An 18,834-nucleotide genomic window follows, 5' to 3' on the forward strand; every position below is an offset into this window, starting at 1 on the left:
TGGTTCCCTTCACCACCTGCTTTGGGGGACCATCAGCTGAGCATCCCCCAAGTAGTTTGACTCCCCAAAGCACCACCACCGGAGCCCCTCCACTCACATGCTACTGGGTTTAAAGATGGGCCTCAATCCCAAGGGAAGGTTGGGGAGAAGAGCTTTCAGTATTAAGCTGACGGCATGGAGGAGGCTGGCACCTAAGCTGGGTCCCACAGCCTTCCTGTCACCTGGGGCAGTTTGCCAGGCCAGGGCCTACTCAGGGGAAGGGTGGGGAGGGCAGCCAGCCAGCAGGGCAAGCCAGCTGGAAACAGGGTCAAGGCAGTCCCCTCCCCCCCGTGCCTGTTCCTGGTCCTTTCCTCTTGGAGGGGCAGCAGGAAGTGAGGAGAAAGGGCTGGGGTGGGAGGCGGGAGCGGGTGGGAGGGGATGGGGTTTATCAAGTCGCCGGCGGGCTGCCCAGCGGGCAGCAGCTGGCGCGAGTAGCTTGGCTGGAGAGGCTCACCCCGGGAAGGAGGGAGGCCGGCGACTTACTGGACTGACAGACTCCCACACAGGTGAGCCCAGCACAGAGGACTGGTCTGCACTCCCACAAATGCGCTCCCAGCAGCGCTCCCTCCCTGGCGGTGCAGACAGACCTGGGCCCTTCGGGGAGCTAAACCCCACATGGGGGAGCAGATCTAGGAAGAGGCGAGGAGGTCTTGCTCCTGCCCAGCTCCAAGCCTGCACCCCAGCAGGAGGGGCTTGTGGGGTGAAAGGGCTCAGGATACCGGGTGGAGGTCCGAAGGAGCTGTCTTTTTCCGCTGTCCGGCCAGGAACTTCTGCAAGGTGGCAGCCTCCCAGAGTTGAAAGGTAGCCCTGGGGGCTCCCACAGGCCCCCCAGAGACTGAGCAGGAGGAGACCCGGGAGCCTAGGGATTGGCCTGTCCCTGATCCAGGTATCGGGCAAGGGGGCGCCCTACCCTCAGGCCTCGCTGGGCATACCGGCACCCTGCCCAGCTCGCCACGCTGCGATCCACAGCTCGTGTTGCCAGGACAACCACTCCCTCGCCCCAGCCAGGGGATGGCTGAGTCGGCTGCTCGGTCCCCCCTGCAATCTGGGAGGGGGCGGGGCTTCCCTGCAGTCCAGGGACGGGGGGAAGGGAGCCCTGATCCATAGGGGCCTGGGAATTACTGTCCCGGAAGGCCGGAGATCGGTTCTGGTCACCGTCCCCCTTTCCACACAAAGGGGCCCCAGGACTAAGGGCTACACTCGGGTGCAGAGCCAGATCCGCTGCTGCCCCCAGCCAAGGCCTTGGGGTCCCACAGCACCTCCTTATGGCCAGGCGGGGAAACGCCACCGCCTTTATTCCCTCCCTGACTCCCGTCCTTATGCTGTCCCTTTAAGCGGCTAGTCTCGCCGCGAATCCGGGAGGACTGTACCACCGGCCTCGGGCTGCGGGGGGGAAGAAAATCTCGGGCTGTCTGGTGTTCGCGGCTGGGAGTCCAGAAGGAAGCCCCTTTCGGAGGGGCCTCACGATCTTGGATGGGTGGCCACGTTCCTCGGCGGAGGACCTGGGGACCCTGGAGCCCGAAGCGCGGCACTGGCGGCGCGAAAGTCGGGGAAACCTTCCCGCCGCTGCCGCAAGTCCTGTCCCGAGCCCACCTCCGCGCTGGATTCTTAAGGGGCCCGCGGGCCGGGGGGCGGAGCCAGCAGAGGCGCCGAGCCGGGGCAGTCCCTGGGCGAAAGGCAGGAGCGTGCCGGGCTGGGCCGGGGATGGCGGTGGCCATGGCGCAGGTCCCGGCGGCGCCCCGCGCGAGGTGAGGGCGGGCAGTGCAAGCCTGACGGCTCTCTCTCCGTGGGCTAGGTTCTGAACTCCCGGGGATGCGCCCAGGGAGGCGGCCCAGAGGCCCCACCCCCCACCCGGCCGGGCTCAGGCCCCACGTGTGGGGCGGGGGCGGAGTCCCGCACAAAGGCCCGGCGGAGTGAGCTCTACCCCGGACCCGCCGGGCGGGCGCGCGCATTCCCGGTGGCTGTGGAGGGAGTGAACCGTCTCCTGGCGCCGCCGTGGGAGGTCCGCTGCCCCTTTGTCCCCGCGGGGCCTCCATCAAACTTGGGAGAGTGTCTGCGCTGGCGACAAATTCCTGACAACTTCCCTCTTCTGCCGGGCGGGTGCTACACAGATACCAGCTCCGAGGCTATGTTCCAGATTCCTAGCCGCTGCATGAACTGTGCCTTGCCTTACTTAACCAAATGCTATCATTTCTCTGGACCAAGAGTTCTTCACGGGGTACAGAATGGGCTTCTGGTTCGCGGTTCTCCGAAACCATGTGCTGGGTGGTATACACGCATGTGTGTCTCTGGGCAGCGAGTCCACAGCTCAATTCGTCTGATTCTCAGAGAGGTCGCAGACCTAACAGGTCCTTGCCCAGGCGTAGGCCACCTTCTCCAGGAAGGAGCCTACGCTCCTGGCAGTGAGTTCCCAGGGTGTCTTGCCTGCCCCTCAGTGGCCTGTGGTCTCTCAGACTAGTTACAGCCACGTAATAGGGTCTGAACAGTCCTAGGCATGGTGCCCCACACAGCATGGGCTTTGGGAGTGCGGGTGGGTTTGGGGTGGGCACCTCCAGGATTCTCTAGACTGACTGGTTCTCTCTCACCCTTCCTGCAGTTCCTGAGCTGGTGCCAGGCAGGTGACACCGTCTGCCCGAAGCCCCCAGCATGTGGGCAGGCCCGGGCCCCGCCGTCACACTGGCCCTGGTGGTGGTGGTGGCATGGGCCACAGAGCTGAAGCCCACAGCGCCACCCATCTTCACGGGCCGGCCTTTTGTGGTAGCATGGGATGTGCCCACACAAGACTGTGGCCCACGCCTCAAGGTGCCCCTGGACCCAAAGAAGGACCTGACTGTGTTCGATGTGCAGGCCTCGCCTAATGAGGGTTTTGTGAACCAGAATATCACCATCTTCTACCGTGACCGGCTAGGCCTGTATCCACGCTTTGATTTGGCAGGGAGGTCTGTGCATGGTGGTGTGCCACAGAATGGCAGCCTCTGGGCACACCTGAAGATGCTGCGGGAACATGTGGAGCACTACATTCGTACAGAGGAGCCTGCAGGGCTGGCAGTCATTGACTGGGAGGACTGGCGGCCTGTGTGGGTTCGCAACTGGCAAGACAAGGACGTGTACCGCAGGTCATCACGCCAGTTAGTAGCCAGTTGCCATCCTGACTGGCCATCAGACCGTGTAGTCAAGCAGGCGCAATACGAGTTTGAGTTTGCTGCACGGCAGTTCATGCTGGAGACACTGCGCTTTGTCAAGGAAGTTCGGCCTCGGCACCTCTGGGGCTTCTACCTCTTCCCGGACTGTTATAACCACGATTATGTGCAGAACTGGGAGACCTATACAGGCCGCTGCCCTGATGTTGAGGTCTCCCGAAACGACCAGCTGGCCTGGCTGTGGGCCGAGAGTACGGCCCTCTTCCCCTCTGTCTACCTGCACGAGACACTCGCTTCCTCCACCCATGGCCGCAACTTTGTCAGCTTCCGTGTTCAGGAGGCCCTTCGAGTGGCTCACACCCACCACGCCAACTATGCACTCCCGGTCTATGTCTTCACACGGCCCACCTATAGCCGCAGGCTCACAGGGCTTAGCGAGGTATGTGCTTCTTAGGGCCCCTCAGGGAACCACTGCAGGTTTGGATTCCCAGGGAGCCTCTTGCCCCGTGGTTCACTGGCTGCTTTACATCAGCTCACCTCATTCTCTCTGGAACCTTGTGAAAGGGAGACATCATTATCTCCATTTTGCAAATGAGAAAATTGAGGCCCAGAGATTATGAGAAATTTGCCCAAAGCTTCCCAGCAAATCCAGGGCAGAGTAGGGACTTGGGCCTTCTGACTTTGGAGTCCACCCTGATAGATACATCCTAGGCTCAAGTGGGCCTTTGACTTGGGAAGCAGAGGCCCATAGTGGGGGTAGAAGTGGCTTAAATATTTAACGAGAAAGTCAAACAGCCTCCATCTAGGAGTGAAAAGGGAGGACTGGGCTGAGGGGACAGCAAGGTGCAACAGGTTGGGGCCTGCCCACCCTGTCTGCTCTTCTCACTCTGTGGTCTCAGTCTTCCCCAGTGACCATCCCCTTCCCACACAGATGGATCTCATCTCCACCATTGGGGAGAGTGCAGCCCTGGGTGCAGCCGGTGTTATCCTCTGGGGCGATGCAGGGTACACCACCAGCACGGTAAGTAAGACCCACCCAGCCTACTGGAGCTCAATCTGCAAGCACAGGCCGAGAGTGTAGGCTTTTGGCTCCCGACCTCAAGGTGGGCAAACCTAGTCTGGCCCCCTTATCTGTCTCCCATCCAAGTCATCCCTGATCCCAACAGGGCCCCTCCCCTGCCCCCAGGAAAGGGGACATGCTGTCCTGAACAGCTGTTGAGTTCCACCCTTCCCTGCCTGTCCTGCTGGGCTCCAAGATCTGCCCTCACTCCCTTCTCAGCAGGAACAGGCACAGTGAGGGCTCACGCACGCATGTGCATGTACACATGTGTGCACTGTTAAAAGAAGGTATGGTCACCGCAGTGTGGACAGAGTTTCTATCTGGGCCTGTGGGCTGAGGCAGCTGATCCTCATCCCTGGCCTCTGCCCCCAGGAGACCTGCCAGTACCTCAAGGATTACCTGATGCGGCTGCTGGTCCCCTATGTGGTCAACGTGTCCTGGGCCGCCCAGTATTGCAGCTGGGCCCAATGCCATGGCCACGGGCGCTGTGTGCGCCGCGACCCCAGCGCCAGTACCTTCCTGCACCTCAGTGCCAGCAGCTTCCGCCTAGTGCCTAGCCACACACCTGGTGAGCCCCAGCTACGACCAGAGGGGGAGCTCAGCTGGGCCGACCGCAGCTACCTGCAGACGCACTTTCGCTGCCAGTGCTACTTGGGCTGGGGCGGTGAACAATGCCAGTGGGACCGTAGGCAGGCAGCTGGGGGTGCCAGTGGGGCCTGCACAGGGTCCCACCTCACTAGCCTGCTGGCTCTGGCAGCTCTGGCCCTCACCTGGACTTGGTAAGAGTCTCTCACCCGGCTGCCAAGCAAGCTGACCTCTGCCACAAGGGCTCCGCCAGGCACATAGGATCCTGCAAGGGGTGGACGAACTGGAGTCCGGAGGGGCCAGAGCCCCTGGGATGCTCAGGAGGGCATCCATGCCAGGTCTCATCCCCCTGTTCTAAGGGGGAGGGGCAGTCCCCTGGGAAGCCCCTTCTCTCTCTGCCAGAGAAGAAGAGGGGCACAGCCGGGCCAGGGAGTACCTGATCCTACTCCCCTGCTTCTGGATAGTTTATTATTATTATTTTGGGATCTCTTTTGTAAATTAAATATGAAACAACCACTTCTGTGCTTGGACTGTCTACACCTGGGCCAGGGCATGTGAGAGAGATTCCAGAGTCTTCCATGAGATTTAAAGATTTTATTTTTTATTTTTCCTTCTCCCTGAAGCCCCTCCAGTACATAGGTGTATATTTTAGTTCTGGGTCCTTCTAGTTGTGGCATGTGGGATGCCGCCTCAGCATGGCCCGATGAGCAGTGCCATGTCTGTGCCCAGGATCCAAACTGGAGAAACCCTGGACCACCAAAGTGGAGTGCACAAACTTAACCACTTGGCATGGGGCCAGCCCCTTCCGTGACGTTTAAACTCAGCTCTGTCTCTGTTAGACTCTGTGCTGGAGACTTCTTATCTGTAAAATGCATTTACTGAGACCTGGGGGCCCAGAGATGCCCACTCTGCAGCTGTCCTGCTGGGGCAGGAGCCACTGGGAGTACAAGGACTCACATTCCACCCCAACACCAAAGACCTTGCTCTCTCCATATTGATTAGAAAGCCTTTGGGCCCAACTTTCTGTGAGAGACGGGGCTCATTGTGCTTCTCCTACTTGCCCCTGTCTCCCTAGTTGGGCCAGTGCCAGTCACCTCGCCTTGCCCACCCAGGGAGAACAGCGGAAGTAGATGTTGATCTTCCCTGGCTGGGCAAGTAGCCAGACCACCTCTCCCTCCTGTTCCCAAAGACAAGGGCGTCTCCTCCACTCCTCACTCCCAAGGGTAGTAGACTCCAGCCATACATCCTCTCTCCATCTCGGTCACAGTCCTCCACTGGGTATAGTGGGGTGGGGGGCAAGCAGGAGATTGGGATCTGAATCCTGAGGTCCAGTCCCTGTCCCACTGCAAAGACACAGAATGGGGCAAGAGCCAGGCATCCTCAAAGGTCAGTGCTGTCCTGATCGTGGCAGAACATGGCTTGTCCCGAGCTGCCCCAGGGGAGAGCAGTAAGACCAGCTCTGACCTGCTTCATTCCCCTTGCTTCTGAAGGGAGTCACCCTAGGTGGGTCTCTGCCTTTCCTCTCAGCCATCAAACCCACCCCTGGGGACCCCTTGTCCATGTCAGTGAGGACTCAGCCCCTACTCTCAGGAAACGCTGGCTCTGGAGAGACAGACTCAAGAAACAGCTGAGTTGTGAGGAGGCCAGCTGAGCTGCAAGGACCCAGGGGAGGAAGTGATTTCTACATTGAGTTTTGAAAGGTGAGGGAGAAGCTTGATGCTGTGAACAAATCATGGGCAAGACTAGAGAAGGTCAGAGCACAGTTGGGGTCAGGGAGTTTGAGGCTGGGGTGTAGCTGGGGGTCTGCTGCAGGCAGAGGCAAGAAGGACAGCCCTCAAGTGGCATCACGCCTGACTTTGGTGGCAGAGACTGTTCAGTAAACACGCTGAGCACACACATGTCCCAGTGCTGGGCTGGGTGCTAGGGATGCGTTCATGAAGCACACCAACAAAGACCCCTGTCCTCCTGGGGATGACACTGTTGAGGGAGATGCATACAATTCGAAGAGCGAGTCATGCTAAAGACTGGAAAGTGCTCCCCAGAGCAGCATGTGAGTGAGGGGGTGGTGTGGTTAGGGGAGCAGAGCCTGGAGAAGCAAGCCCTGCCAAATCGCTGTCAACTCAGGTTGCAAAGTGATTCCTCATCCCTTTAGCTAGTGATGGCAGAGAATGGCTGGGTGGTTGCACTGGGAGGGCAACGTCAGTTCATGTGGTGGAGGAGGAGGCCGGGGTGGACCAGTTCCTTGGTGCTCTGGCCATAGTGGGGAGAGGCCTGCTAGAGAGAAGATTCAGGTGTTGGTCAGTAAGTCCGTGAGATGATGGAGCCAACAGAGGGAGCACAAAGAAGGAGGAGCTATGACCTTTCTCTACCACACTTGTGACTTTCCCTACCCAGCTGTGAGCCCACACACATCTGTGACCTCCCCACACAGATGTGACCCACGCACACCTGTGAGCTACCTCACCCACATCTATAACCTCCCAACACACAGGTGATCTAGGTACACCTGTGACCTCACCCACACAGCTGTGACCTTTTCTACTACCTGTGACCCTTACATTCCTGTAACCCACTATGTGCAAAGCTGCAATCACCCAATGTGTGACTTTACACAGCTGTTAGCTTCTCTGAACAGCTGTGACCTCCTGTACACAGCTGTGACCTGTACCCACCCAGCAGTGACACCTCCATACAAACCTGTGACCACCTCACGTCAGTTGCCCCAGGAAGACCTGGAAGACAGCCCTGGGGAAGGTGCAACTTGGGGACAGTCAGAGCTGTCATGTGGGTGGATGGGTGATTGGGGGTAATGGGGAATGAGGTGGCTCAGGTGCCTGAGGTATATACAACCAGAGAGAGCAGGGCTGGACCATGGGGCTGGACTGACTCCAGACACATAACACTACTTGGACCAATCCGACTAGACCAGCCCAGCAGGAACAGGCCTATGGGCACGGCCCTGAAGTGGTAACAGCAGCTTATTCCCACTGTTCCATCATTAGAGTTTCTCCCTTAGACTGAGGTCAGCTGGAGAAGGCTGGCCTGCTGGTTGGCTGGATTATGCCAGTTGCAGAACTAGGTTTCTGGGGGCACCAGGAGGCAGCATGGAGCCTCAGGCAGAGGGGGTCAGGAGCTGCCTTACTGTTGTCCTGTCCCCTCAGCCCTTGCAAGTTGTGCCAGGCTCGCTGAGCCTAATGGTCATCATCTGGGACCCTACTTCCTGAACAGGATCAGCAGCTACCACCTCTGTGGCTAGATTCTGTTCTCAGGCCGTGGCTGATGTACCCACAGCCCCCAGGCTCTCCTGTCCTTTAGCCCTGCCGGCTCCTCCATCCTAGCCCACTTGGGGAACCAAGCCCAGATGGTAACCATCTGTGTCACCATTCCACTGACCGCCATGTCCGTGGGGGTCACTGACTCAGGCTCAGATTGGGCTGTAAATCCAGGCAGTACTTTCACCTGGGCCAGGAATGTGTTTCCTTCACCCCACCCCGGTAGGCAAGCCTGGGCCTGAGCACCTAGCAGGTCTCAATAACCAGCTTCTGAATCAGAAACAAGTGAAACCACAAAGGAATGAGCAAGCATGTGGTCACTAGACACCCGTGCTTCTACCCGTGGTCACACAAACATGGTCTCATGGTCATGAGACAACAGGGTCTCTCACACACACCCAGTCCCAGGAACTGGGGGTCCCACACTTGCACATACACACTACTGGAGTTTGTGCAGAGGCCCAGATGGTAAGTAACTGGGGCTTCACAAAGATACAATCACTGACCTGGCACCTATACAAAAGGTCATAACACAGCCCTGACTTCAAGAACACAGTACCTTTCAGACACAATCCTTGAAACCCGGGTGACTTATCCAATAGGCACAGGGCCTAGGGCCACAGTACTTCTAAGGGCCCACAAACATGTTTTAATTTTATTTTTAATCAGAAAAAACTAATATTAGTAATAAATATATAATAATGAATTCAGTCTGGATTATTCTGTCTTTATACCAACATATTTGTAAAATACATTTTAAAATATTTTTTTAAAGAAGGAGCCCACAAATGTCATAATGCAGCCATTCGAGGAGACAGTCCCGAGACACCAGACTCCAATACCACAGGCAGGCCTGCCCAGCTGTGTCTGCCACCCAGACTGCCGCCCCACACCCCACCCCAAATAAAGCACGGAGCCCTGCCCTAGTGCTGACGGGGTAGGAGAGGCCACTTCCGGCCCAGCCCCACCCCTTGCCAAGGGCACTTTGCTAGCGGTGCAGAGGTGGCTCTGCTGCCTGGCCCTGCCCTCTAGCCCACGGCCCGCCCCTCAGCCCGCCCCTAGACTGGGTGGGGTGACCCACTACAAAAGCTCAGAGTTTCCAGCAGCAGCTTTTTCCTCCAAGAGCATGGTGCAGCTGGAGCCAGAGTTGAGGAACAGAATCTTGCTGAGCCCTGCCTAGGCCCTCACCACGGGGTCAGGAAGTCTGGAGGATGAGGCCCTTCAGCCCTGAGGTCAGCAGGGACAAGTGGGCTGACTGGTAGGTGTACAGAAGGGCTGTGCTGACCTGTCCTTGGTCACTGAGCATCCTCCCTCCACTGGCTGGCCAGGATTCTTGGGGGAAGAGACAGGAAAGGCCCCTTGGTCAGTCTGGGGGCTGAGGGCCCGGCTTTCAGCTGTTCTGCTCAAAACAGGTGTCATGGCTTCTGGGGCCTTTGAGGAAGCGGGGTGGGTGAGCTTAGGCCAAGGCAAGGCCTGCTGGAGACAGAGGGCAGAGGCCTGGCCAGAGAGGCAACTCGGTTGTGTCCTCCAGTGGCAGTATTCCCCTCCATGCCTCTCCTTTGCCCTCTGACCTCCCTGAGCCATGCAGGCCAATCTTTACCTGAAGCCAGAACAGTGGTGGGTTAACGAGTGGGAGTCAGAGAGTTCCAGGCCTGCTCTCAGCTCTGCCTCCTCTGGCCAGGTTTCCCTAGACCTGCCCTGTGCCATGGCAGCCCACCTGCTTCCCATCTGCGCCCTCTTCCTGATCTTGCTCAGCATGGCCCAAGGCTCCAGAGGCCCTGTGGTACCCAACCAGCCCTTCACCACCATCTGGAACGCAGACACCGAGTACTGCCTGAAGAGGCACGGCGTGGATGTGGATGTCAGTGTCTTTGATGTGGTGGCCAACCCGGGGCAGACCTTTCGCGGCCCTAACATGACCATTTTCTACAGCTCCCAGCTGGGCACCTACCCCTACTACACGTCTACTGGGGAGCCAGTGTTTGGTGGCCTGCCCCAGAATGCCAGCCTGGTTGCCCACCTGGCCCGCACATCCCAGGACATCCAGGATGCCATGCCTACATCTGACTTTTCAGGGCTGGCAGTCATTGACTGGGAGGCATGGCGCCCACGCTGGGCCTTCAACTGGGACACCAAAGACATTTACCGGCAGCGCTCACGGGCACTAGTACAGGGGCAGCACCCTGACTGGCCGGCTCCTTGGGTGGAAGCAGCAGCTCAGGACCAATTCCAAAAGGCTGCTCAGGACTGGATGGCATATACTCTCAAGCTGGGATGGACACTGCGGCCTCATGGCCTCTGGGGCTTCTATGGCTTCCCTGACTGCTACAACTATGACTTTCTAAGCCCCAACTACACAGGCCAGTGCTCGCCAGACATCCGTGCCCAGAACGACCAGCTGGGGTGGCTGTGGGGCCTGAGCCATGCCCTCTACCCCAGCATTTACATGCCTGCAGTGCTGGAGGGCACAGGGAAGGCACTGATGTATGTGCGGCACCGTGTGGGTGAGGCATTCCGTGTGGCTGTGGGTGCTGGGGACCCCAATCTGCCCGTTCTGCCCTACGCCCAGATCTTCTACGACACAACAAACCGCTTTCTGCCCCTGGTGAGTCTCCTTGACCTTGTAACCTACCTTGTCAGGCAATAGGTCCTAAGCAACAGAGGCCACACAGCACTTTCATCCATTCATTCTCCCGCTCTTTGAGCACCTACTGTGTGCCAAGCTCTGCGCTAGGCACAGATGATCCAGCATTCATCAGAAAGATGTAGTCCCTGCCTGCATGGCACTCACAGGCTAAGGTGGGGACAGGCTTGCCTTTGGCCACCAGGGCCAGAGCAGCCCCAGGTGGGGGTTATGAATTATTGGTCCCATCTAATGATGGTACAAGAATCTGCTGTGGGGAGGGAGGGCGGCCCTATGAGCCAGAATGATGCTGTCCCTTTCCCCAGGATGAGCTGGAGCACAGCCTGGGGGAGAGTGCGGCCCAGGGAGCAGCAGGAGTGGTGCTCTGGGTGAGCTGGGAGAACACAAGAACCAAGGTGAGCTCAGGCCCAGGGTGGGGACAGGGGCAGGGGTGGTGCTGCCAGGCTGACTGGGGAGACCCTGGGCGGCCCTTTCTACCTCTGCAGTCCTGACTGGCCAGCGGGTGAGTGCCTCAATGCCCCAGGTGGGCCCATGTATGGCCGTGGTGTCCCTGACACTCCCCCTCCCACCCAGGAATCATGCCAGGCCATCAAGAAGTATGTGGACACCATGCTCGGGCCCTTCATCCTGAATGTGACCAGTGGGGCTCGTCTGTGCAGTCAAGCCCTGTGCTCAGGCCATGGCCGCTGTGTCCGACGCCCCAGCCACCCTGAAGCCCTCCTCATCCTCAACCCTGCCAGTTTCTCCATCAAGCTCACGCCTGGTGGTGGGCCCCTCACCCTACAAGGTGCCCTCTCTCTTGAGGATCAGGCCCAGATGGCTGTGGAGTTCAAATGCCGCTGCTACCCTGGCTGGAGGGGAGCATGGTGTAAGCAGCAGGCCATGTGGTGATTGGCCACACACCAGATGCACACCCTGAGCACCTAATGCACTCTGGGCTTAGCCACAGCTTTCTAAGTGCAGCACAGTCACACAGGTCATGGTCAATCAGTACACTCAGCCGCCATCATGAGCATATGCCTATGCATGCACACATGCTTACAGACTGGGATAACTGCATATAGAGTTAGAGCCTCCGGCACCCACCCAGCAGGCTCATAAACATTTCCTCTAGAGACACTGAGCCAGTCTTTATCTTTTTCTTTTATTATTTTTGTGTGTGTGAGGAAGATTGGCCCTGAGCTAACATCTGTTGCCAATCTTCCTCTTTTTGCTTGAGGAAGATTGTCGCTGAGCTAACATCTGTACCAGTCTTCCTCTATTTTATGTGGGACGTCACTTCAGTGTGGCTTAACTAGCGGTGCTAGGTCGGTGCATGGTCAGAACCTGCGAACCCCCGGCCTCCAAAGTGGAACGCAGGAACTTAACCACTACGCCACTGGGCCGGCCCCTGAGCCAGTCTTTAAACTGCAGCAATCACAAGAACTGACATTCACTGAGCACCTATTCTTCGCCAAGTCCTGTGCTAAGCATTTTAAGTAGGCTAACTCATTCAATCCTAACACCACGCTATGAGGAAATGGAGGCACACACGAGGAGGCTAAGCCGTTTGCCCAAGGTTGCACAGCCAGAAAATGGAGAAGCTGAGATTCGAACCCAGGCTGTCTGACTATAGAGGTAGAGCCCTTTGGCTCCTACTCTGTGTTGATGGTAACCAGCCATGCACACACCTGAATTCGTTCAGAGGCAACAGCCACACAAATAAAGCAGACTTGATTCTCACTTCAACAGCTATTTATTGAGCGCCTAAAACGTGCAGGCGCCAGGATCCAGAGGGCACAGGAAAGGTTCCTCTCTCACTCAGATCTGATGTCTGTCCGAGGGTGGCTGTTTCCCAGGATGGGACCCAAACTCCACGCTGGACTGGGGCAGGAGGCCGGGGGAGCCGAGACTGAGCCGAGCGGGCGAGACCGGGGCGGGGCACTGTGAGGCGGAAGCGGAGCCAGCTTGAGGAGGGGCCTGCGCCCCGCCAGGTGGCTGTGGCACGGTGGGCCCTGGCAGGGCCTCGGCGGAGCCAAATCGAGGGGACCTAAGCGGTGACGCACGGAGCCAAAGGAGCAGCCCGTATGGGCGGGGCAGGTGGAGGCGGAGTCAACGGGAGACGGAGCCTGCGACAGGTCGGGGCTGTGACGCTCAGGGTGCAGGGGCAGGAGGGGCAGAGGCGGAACCAGAGCAGAGACCGAGTCTGCGTCCAGTCGGTGTTATGACGCATTGAGCGGGGGCGGGGACTGCGGACCAGGGGGTGAGTGGCGAGACGCGACGGCTGCAGTGCGTCCGCCGCACCGCTAGGGGACAGCGCGGGCGGTCCGAGGAGTCCGAGCCAGAGACAGCGAGATACCCATCCGTGCGGAGTGAGGACACGGAGCAACCCGGAGCCCGGCTTCAACATGTCAGTACCGCCTCCTCCCTACGCGTGGCTTGTTCGTCCTCGGTGTCCCCCCTGCTCCCCGTCCGCTCCGTGCGTGCAGTCCTCAAGTGGCTGTGCAGCCCCGCACGCCCGCCCTGCGTCTTTCGTTCCCTCTCAGAGCTTGCTGAACCACACTCACCCAGAGTCAAGCTCTCGAAGCCCCTACCGCCCAAAACTCCACGGTTTGTCACCTACTAGGAGGGAGGGGGAAACCGAGGCACCAGAGAGACTGCTGCCCCTCTCCGAGGACCCAGGAGCCCCGCCCAGAGTGGGTGGAGTCGGCACTGACAGGGTTAAGCACGCAGGGACGTCTGGGGCTCCAGGCCCGGGGGCGGATCCTGGGGCTTCCTCCCTCCCGGTCCGGGGTTGTGGGCGCGGTTGCTGCGGCGGTGGCTGATGCAGGTGAGGGGCTTATAGCCCTCTGAGTGGGATGTGGTGTGCGGGGAGGAGGCTGCCTGTTAGTAACCAGTGTGTAATTGGCGTCAAGCTTCGGGGGCCTTCCTGAGGAGGTGGGGAAGGGGAGCCAGAAGTCCCCTCTGGAGCAGGTGAGTAGAAGGTGGGGCCCAGTAGGCCCCCCACCATCAGAAATCCCCCAGCATAGACCCTCCTGCCAGCAGGGCCTGGGGCAGGATGGGCAAACAATGGGATTTGGACGCAGCTGCTCTGGGTTCTCAACCTGATGGCCGTTGGACACCCCTGTAGACATAGGAAGGAAGCTGTGGTCCTTATCTAGAGTGGCTGCAAAACTCAGGCCAGTGGGGAACCAGGCCCACAGGAGCCACGTTGTTGTGTAGCTGAGCTAGGCCCCTTGCTGGAGCTGCTGGGGCTGCATCTGAGGGGACAGTTGGGTCCATGCCCAGTCAAAGTGTCAACTGAGCAAAGTTGAGGAGGAGTTCTGTGCCCCAGGCGGAGAAGGCAGTCCAGGGAGGGGAAAACAGCCTGATGGGTGGGTGAGTGTCACCCTACGATCAGTTAGGTGGCAGGTATGGCCCAGGTGGTCATAAAGGCTGGAGCCTGGAATGTAGGGAGAAGGGAGGGACAGGGAAACTCCTAGGGGCAGCTGTCTTTGCTCTTAAGAGAGCCTTGGGTGGGTTCAAGTTCTGATGACCAGCCAGCCACGGTGGTATGGTGCTGGATCAACTGTCCTGACAAAGTTGTAGCTAGAGCAGGCTAGGACCAGGGCTCTCGGGTTTTGCCCAAGCCTATAGCCCTCAGCCTCTGTCCGATGTGGGGCAGGACACCCTGGACCCATTCCCTCTGCTCTTTACCTGAGTCAGCTCCCCCAGGTTTAGAAGATGGGTCTCCTCCAGGTCACCTGTGCCATCAGGTGAGTATGGGGACAAGGTGCAGCCCACCAGTTCCAGGATGCATGGCCCCCCCAGTATTGTGTCAGCCCCTCCCTGCCCCAACCCTATCCTTCCTCCTGGCACAGCCCAGCATGGCTGTTGTCCACAGGAGGCGCACCCTTGTGGTCTGAGGAGATACCACTACCTGGAGACTGTGGTCTAAACCCCCAACCTGGCACTGACTACCTGCAGCCCAGCAGGAGATGACCTTGACTCCCAGCCTGACTCAGCTGAGCCTGGATCCTACATGTAGGCAAGAGCTGATTCTGAGCCCTGGCGCAGCCGAGCTGACCCCTACCCTAGACCCTACACACCGGATGGAGCTGATCCTGAGTACCAGCCCAGCTGAGCTGACTCTGGATCCTGCATGCCAGCCAGAGTTGACCCTGAAATCCAACCTGGCCAAGCTGACCCTGGATCCTGCACACCAGCCAGAGCTGACCCTAAGCCCCAGGCTAGCTGAGCTGACCCCAGGTTCCACATGCCATCCAGAGATGATCCTCAGTCCTGGCTCAACTGAGCTGACCCTGGAGCCTGTGCACTGCCGACCTGAGCTCCTGGATGCCTGTGCGGACCTCATCAATGAGCAGTGGCCCCGCAGCCGTGCCTCCCGTCTGCACTCCTTGGGCCAGTCCTCAGATGCTTTCCCCCTCTGCCTCATGCTGCTGAGCCCCAACCCCATGCCCGAGGCAGCCCCCATTGTGGTGGGCCATGCCCGCCTGTCACGGGTGCTAGACCGGCCCCAGAGCCTCCTAGTGGAGACAGTGGTGGTGGCCCGGGCCCTGCGGGGCCGTGGCTTTGGCCGCCGCCTCATGGAGGGCCTGGAGGTCTTTGCTCAGGCCCGGGGCTTCCGCCGGCTACACCTCACCACCCATGACCAGCTGCATTTCTATGCCCACCTGGGCTACCAGCTGGGTGAACCTGTGCAGGGCCTGGTCTTTACCAGCCGACGGCTGCCTGCCAACCTGCTCAGTGTCTTCCCCAGAGCCCCCTCCCCCCGGCCACACCGCAAGGCCCCTAGCCTGACTGCCCAAGATGCCCCAAGAGCCCCCAAGGGACCATCATTACCACCACCTCCTCCCCTGCCTGAGCGCTTGACCACCTCACCCCCACCTCCAGCAGGGCCCCCTCCACAAAGTCTGCTGGAGACACAATACCAAGACCTGAGAGGATGCCCCATATTCTGGATGGAGAAAGACATCTGAGGGCTACCCAGGGCAAGGCACTGTCCTTCTGGATCAATTGACTGCCCAGGACAGTACTAGCCTCAGCCCACTGGCCGTACCTCAGCCCCTGGCCCCTGGGGGCAGCTTTAGCTTGGGTGTGTTTCCTGAGTGCCAGTGGGACCAGGAGATGGTTCCATGGCTCTGGCTCTGAGCTGTCAGTGTGGCTGAATAAAGGCTTCTGTCGGGTGTGGCTGTGACAGTTTATTTGTTAACCCCCACCCTCGCCTCTCAGCCTCATCGTAGGTCCCCTATCCCTGCAGGAGCCCCCAAATCTACTTTGGCCCTGGGACCATGGGTAGAGGGACACCTGCCCTCTGCCCCTTCTACTCTGCTAGACCCAGCGGACAGGGTGTCTGTTCCCTTCCACATTTACTCATTCATCACTACTCACTGACCGCCTACTGTGTGTCAGGCCCTGAAGTAGACAAGACAATGGGGAACTAGACAGACAGATAGGGTCTCAACCCAAGGGGACAAATAGACAGGGATACAGCACAGGATCAACTCTGGGACAGTGGGAGCCCAAGTACCCTCACTCTGTCTGGAAATCCAGGAGACCTCCTCGGGGAGGTGAGGTCACAGCAGACATCTGAGTGTTGAGTAGGAATTAGGCCAGGTAAGGTGGGGGCTGAGTGTTCCTGGGACAGGAAACAAGATGGGCAGAGGAAAGAAGGGAACTTGTAAGACCTGTGGTTGGGGGAGGTGTCAGGACACAGTGGTGCCATGACAGAAATGGACAACATGGGAGGGGAGCTGCCCAGGCCAGCTTGAGGTGTAGCTGCTCTGAGAGGCCTCTGGGAGCCCTTGGAGACCAGGCTTTCCCCATCCCCGATCCTTGTGGGGACGAGCTAGGGGAGTTTTCCCAGCTTTCCCTGCTATATGGAAGGTGTGGCCATGGCCAGAGACTCTAAGCTCACACTACCTCTCTCCTGCAGGTTTCTGTCCCTGGGGCATGACCATGCAGCTAAGCTCAGCCCTGGTGCTAGGGGTAGTTCTGTGTCTGGGATGTGGCCAGCCCCTGCTGCAGGCCCCTGAATGCCCCTTCTCAGTACTGTGGAACGTACCCTCAGCACACTGTAAGGCCCGCTTTGGCGTGCACCTTCCACTAGAGGCCCTGGGCATCACCGCCAACTGTGGCCAGCGTTTCCATGGCCAGAAGATCACCATCTTCTACAAGAACCAGCTTGGCCTCTATCCCTACCTTGGGCCCAGGGGCACAGCTCACAATGGGGGCATCCCCCAGGCTGTGCCCCTTGACTGCCATCTGGCACGGGCTGCCTACCAGATCCACCACAGCCTGAGACCTGGCTTCACTGGCCTGGCAGTGCTGGACTGGGAGGAATGGAGTCCACTCTGGGCTGGGAACTGGGGCCGCCGCCGAGCCTATCAGACAGCCTCTTGGGCTTGGGCACAGCGGGTATTCCCCTACCTGGACCCCCAGGAGCAACTCCACAAGGCCCAAACTGGCTTTGAACAGGCAGCCCGTGCACTGATGGAGGACACGCTGCGGCTCGGTCAGGCACTGCAGCCCTATGGGCTCTGGGGCTTCTATCGCTTCCCAGCTTGTGGCAATGGCTGGCGTGGTATGGCTTCCAATTACACAGGCCACTGCCATGCAGCCACCCTTGCCCGCAACACCCAACTGCATTGGCTCTGGGCTGCCTCCAGCGCCCTCTTCCCCAGCATCTACCTCCCACCCAGGCTGCCACCTGCTCACCACCAGGCATTTGTCCGATACCGCCTAGAGGAAGCCTTCCGTGTGGCTCTCACTGGGCACATACATCCCCTGCCTGTCTTGGCCTATGCCCGCCTCACACACCGGAGCTCTGGGAGGTTCTTGTCCCAGGTGAGTGAAAGTGATGTCTAGGGGTCTGAGTGGGGAGGCATGGCCCTATCCTGGGAAGATCTGCGAAGACCTTGCCCAGGAGAATTTGAGGGGGAGGCCCTGATTTAGTTATGAGAGGGGAGGTCTTGTCCTGGAGCATCTGACCAGGAGGTATGGCTCTGCCCTGGAAGATCTTGAGAGGGAAGGCAAGGCCCAGCCTTTGGAGCCCTAGTCTGAGGGGAGGCAGTCTCCAAGCAGAGGGCCTGAGAAGCCTCTCTAAGACTCAATGCCAAGGGGCCTACTCTAGAGGTGGAATCAGATCATGGCAATGAGCCAGGAAAGTTTCTTGAAGGTGGAGATAGGCCCAAATGGATCTGGCCAGCCCAGTTCTGGCTTAGCAGCTCTCTGCCTCCAGGATGACCTCGTGCAGACCATTGGTGTGAGTGCGGCACTGGGGGCAGCCGGCGTGGTGCTCTGGGGGGATCTGAGCTTCTCCAGCTCTGAGGTAATCATTGACCCTGCAGCCTGCCATGCAGCCCACGCTGGGGTCTCAGGGTTGGGGAGAGACCATGTCAGGGCCATGGAGCAGGGGAATTGATACATCTCTTCCCTCTCCTCAGGAGGAGTGCTGGCGTCTTCATGACTACCTGGTGGGCACCCTGGGCCCCTATGTGATCAATGTGACCAGGGCAGCCACGGCCTGCAGTCAGCAGCGGTGCCATGGCCATGGGCGCTGCGCCCGGCGAGACCCAGGACAGATGGAAGCCTTTCTGCACCTGCAGCCAGATGGCAGCCCTGGAGCTTGGGAGTTCTTCAGCTGCCGCTGTTACCAGGGCTGGGCTGGCCCTACTTGCCAGGATCCCAGGCCTGAAGAAGCAACATAAAGCCAGGAGTCATCTGCCCCTGACCTTCTTGTCCCTGTCCCACTCTTGTTCTATTTAGCTTACAGTCATTCTTCCAATACACACACCCCACTTCCCATGGGATCCCTGCGGATTGGAAGGGGCCAGAAAAATAACATACCATTTTAAAACCAGAAGCCCCCTGAGATCACCTGATCCCTCCTGACAAGGAAGCAGCCTTAGGGAGAGTCAGGGTTCCAGATGGTTAGCATTGCTAGCCCAGGACTCTGTTCCTACATCTCACTGGGTCCATGGAGAGGTTACAGGAGACCTGTCCAGGGGCAGGTGGGCCCCAAGAAGATCTTGGATGAAGTCTGTTAAGTGCTAAGTTGTCTGTACTCTGCTTTCATCATAAAGTCTTTTTCTTTCACTGCCTCTGGTTTGGCTG

At 58.9% G+C, this 18,834-nt stretch overlaps 3 protein-coding genes across 17 annotated transcripts; all 3 read left to right on the top strand.

Moving 5' to 3' along the window:
• Positions 1 to 314: 314 nt before the first annotated feature.
• On the top strand, positions 315 to 12,462 carry HYAL2 (hyaluronidase 2). 8 transcript variants are annotated; one of them, XM_005600629.4, is made up of 6 exons: positions 410 to 545; positions 2,636 to 3,618; positions 4,111 to 4,200; positions 9,778 to 10,701; positions 11,046 to 11,135; positions 11,314 to 12,462. In XM_005600629.4, the coding sequence occupies exons 2-6, from the start codon at positions 2,686 to 2,688 to the stop codon at positions 11,629 to 11,631; spliced, it is 2,355 nt and encodes a 784-aa protein (XP_005600686.1). In that variant the 5' UTR covers positions 410 to 545; positions 2,636 to 2,685; the 3' UTR covers positions 11,632 to 12,462. The 8 variants fall into 8 exon arrangements, with proteins under 8 accessions (XP_070094935.1, XP_005600686.1, XP_023476144.1 ...); XM_005600628.4 differs by lacking the exon at positions 410 to 545 and adding an exon at positions 1,420 to 1,787; XM_005600630.4 differs by lacking the exon at positions 410 to 545 and adding an exon at positions 1,727 to 2,257.
• On the top strand, positions 11,047 to 15,907 carry NAA80 (N-alpha-acetyltransferase 80, NatH catalytic subunit). 4 transcript variants are annotated; one of them, XM_070238852.1, is made up of 3 exons: positions 12,997 to 13,129; positions 13,635 to 13,692; positions 14,603 to 15,907. In XM_070238852.1, exon 3 carries the CDS (start codon positions 14,697 to 14,699, stop codon positions 15,696 to 15,698), a length of 1,002 nt encoding a protein of 333 aa, XP_070094953.1. In that variant the 5' UTR covers positions 12,997 to 13,129; positions 13,635 to 13,692; positions 14,603 to 14,696; the 3' UTR covers positions 15,699 to 15,907. The 4 variants fall into 4 exon arrangements, with proteins under 4 accessions (XP_023476156.1, XP_014587144.1, XP_070094953.1 ...); XM_023620388.2 differs by lacking the exons at positions 12,997 to 13,129; positions 13,635 to 13,692 and adding an exon at positions 11,047 to 11,135; XM_014731658.3 differs by lacking the exon at positions 13,635 to 13,692 and having other exon boundaries at positions 12,990 to 13,129.
• Positions 12,685 to 18,821, top strand: HYAL3 (hyaluronidase 3). 5 transcript variants are annotated; one of them, XM_070238846.1, is made up of 5 exons: positions 12,997 to 13,129; positions 13,635 to 13,692; positions 16,655 to 17,565; positions 17,960 to 18,049; positions 18,165 to 18,821. In XM_070238846.1, the coding sequence occupies exons 3-5, from the start codon at positions 16,672 to 16,674 to the stop codon at positions 18,426 to 18,428; spliced, it is 1,248 nt and encodes a 415-aa protein (XP_070094947.1). In that variant the 5' UTR covers positions 12,997 to 13,129; positions 13,635 to 13,692; positions 16,655 to 16,671; the 3' UTR covers positions 18,429 to 18,821. The 5 variants fall into 5 exon arrangements, with proteins under 5 accessions (XP_005600684.1, XP_001493753.3, XP_070094947.1 ...); XM_070238847.1 differs by lacking the exon at positions 12,997 to 13,129 and adding an exon at positions 13,521 to 13,549; XM_005600627.4 differs by lacking the exon at positions 13,635 to 13,692 and having other exon boundaries at positions 12,685 to 13,129; positions 17,421 to 17,565.
• Positions 18,822 to 18,834: the final 13 nt, after the last annotated feature.

The sequence above is a fragment of the Equus caballus genome, chromosome 16, assembly GCF_041296265.1.
Source record: "Equus caballus isolate H_3958 breed thoroughbred chromosome 16, TB-T2T, whole genome shotgun sequence".
NCBI classification, from domain to species: domain Eukaryota; kingdom Metazoa; phylum Chordata; class Mammalia; order Perissodactyla; family Equidae; genus Equus; species Equus caballus.

Bases quoted from the DNA above. Each gene is read 5' to 3' on its own strand.
- HYAL2 (XM_005600629.4), top strand. From the start codon at position 2,686: ATGTGGGCAGGCCCGGGCCCCGCCGTCACACTGGCCCTGGTGGTGGTG. The intron at 3,619-4,110 runs GTATGTGCTTCT...CTTCCCACACAG, and splicing joins GGCTCACAGGGCTTAGCGAG to ATGGATCTCATCTCCACCAT. The intron at 11,136-11,313 runs GTGAGCTCAGGC...CCTCCCACCCAG, and splicing joins GGGAGAACACAAGAACCAAG to GAATCATGCCAGGCCATCAA.
- NAA80 (XM_023620388.2), top strand. From the start codon at position 14,697: ATGACCTTGACTCCCAGCCTGACTCAGCTGAGCCTGGATCCTACATGT.
- HYAL3 (XM_001493703.6), top strand. From the start codon at position 16,672: ATGACCATGCAGCTAAGCTCAGCCCTGGTGCTAGGGGTAGTTCTGTGT. The intron at 17,566-17,959 runs GTGAGTGAAAGT...CTCTGCCTCCAG, and splicing joins CTGGGAGGTTCTTGTCCCAG to GATGACCTCGTGCAGACCAT. The intron at 18,050-18,164 runs GTAATCATTGAC...CCCTCTCCTCAG, and splicing joins TGAGCTTCTCCAGCTCTGAG to GAGGAGTGCTGGCGTCTTCA.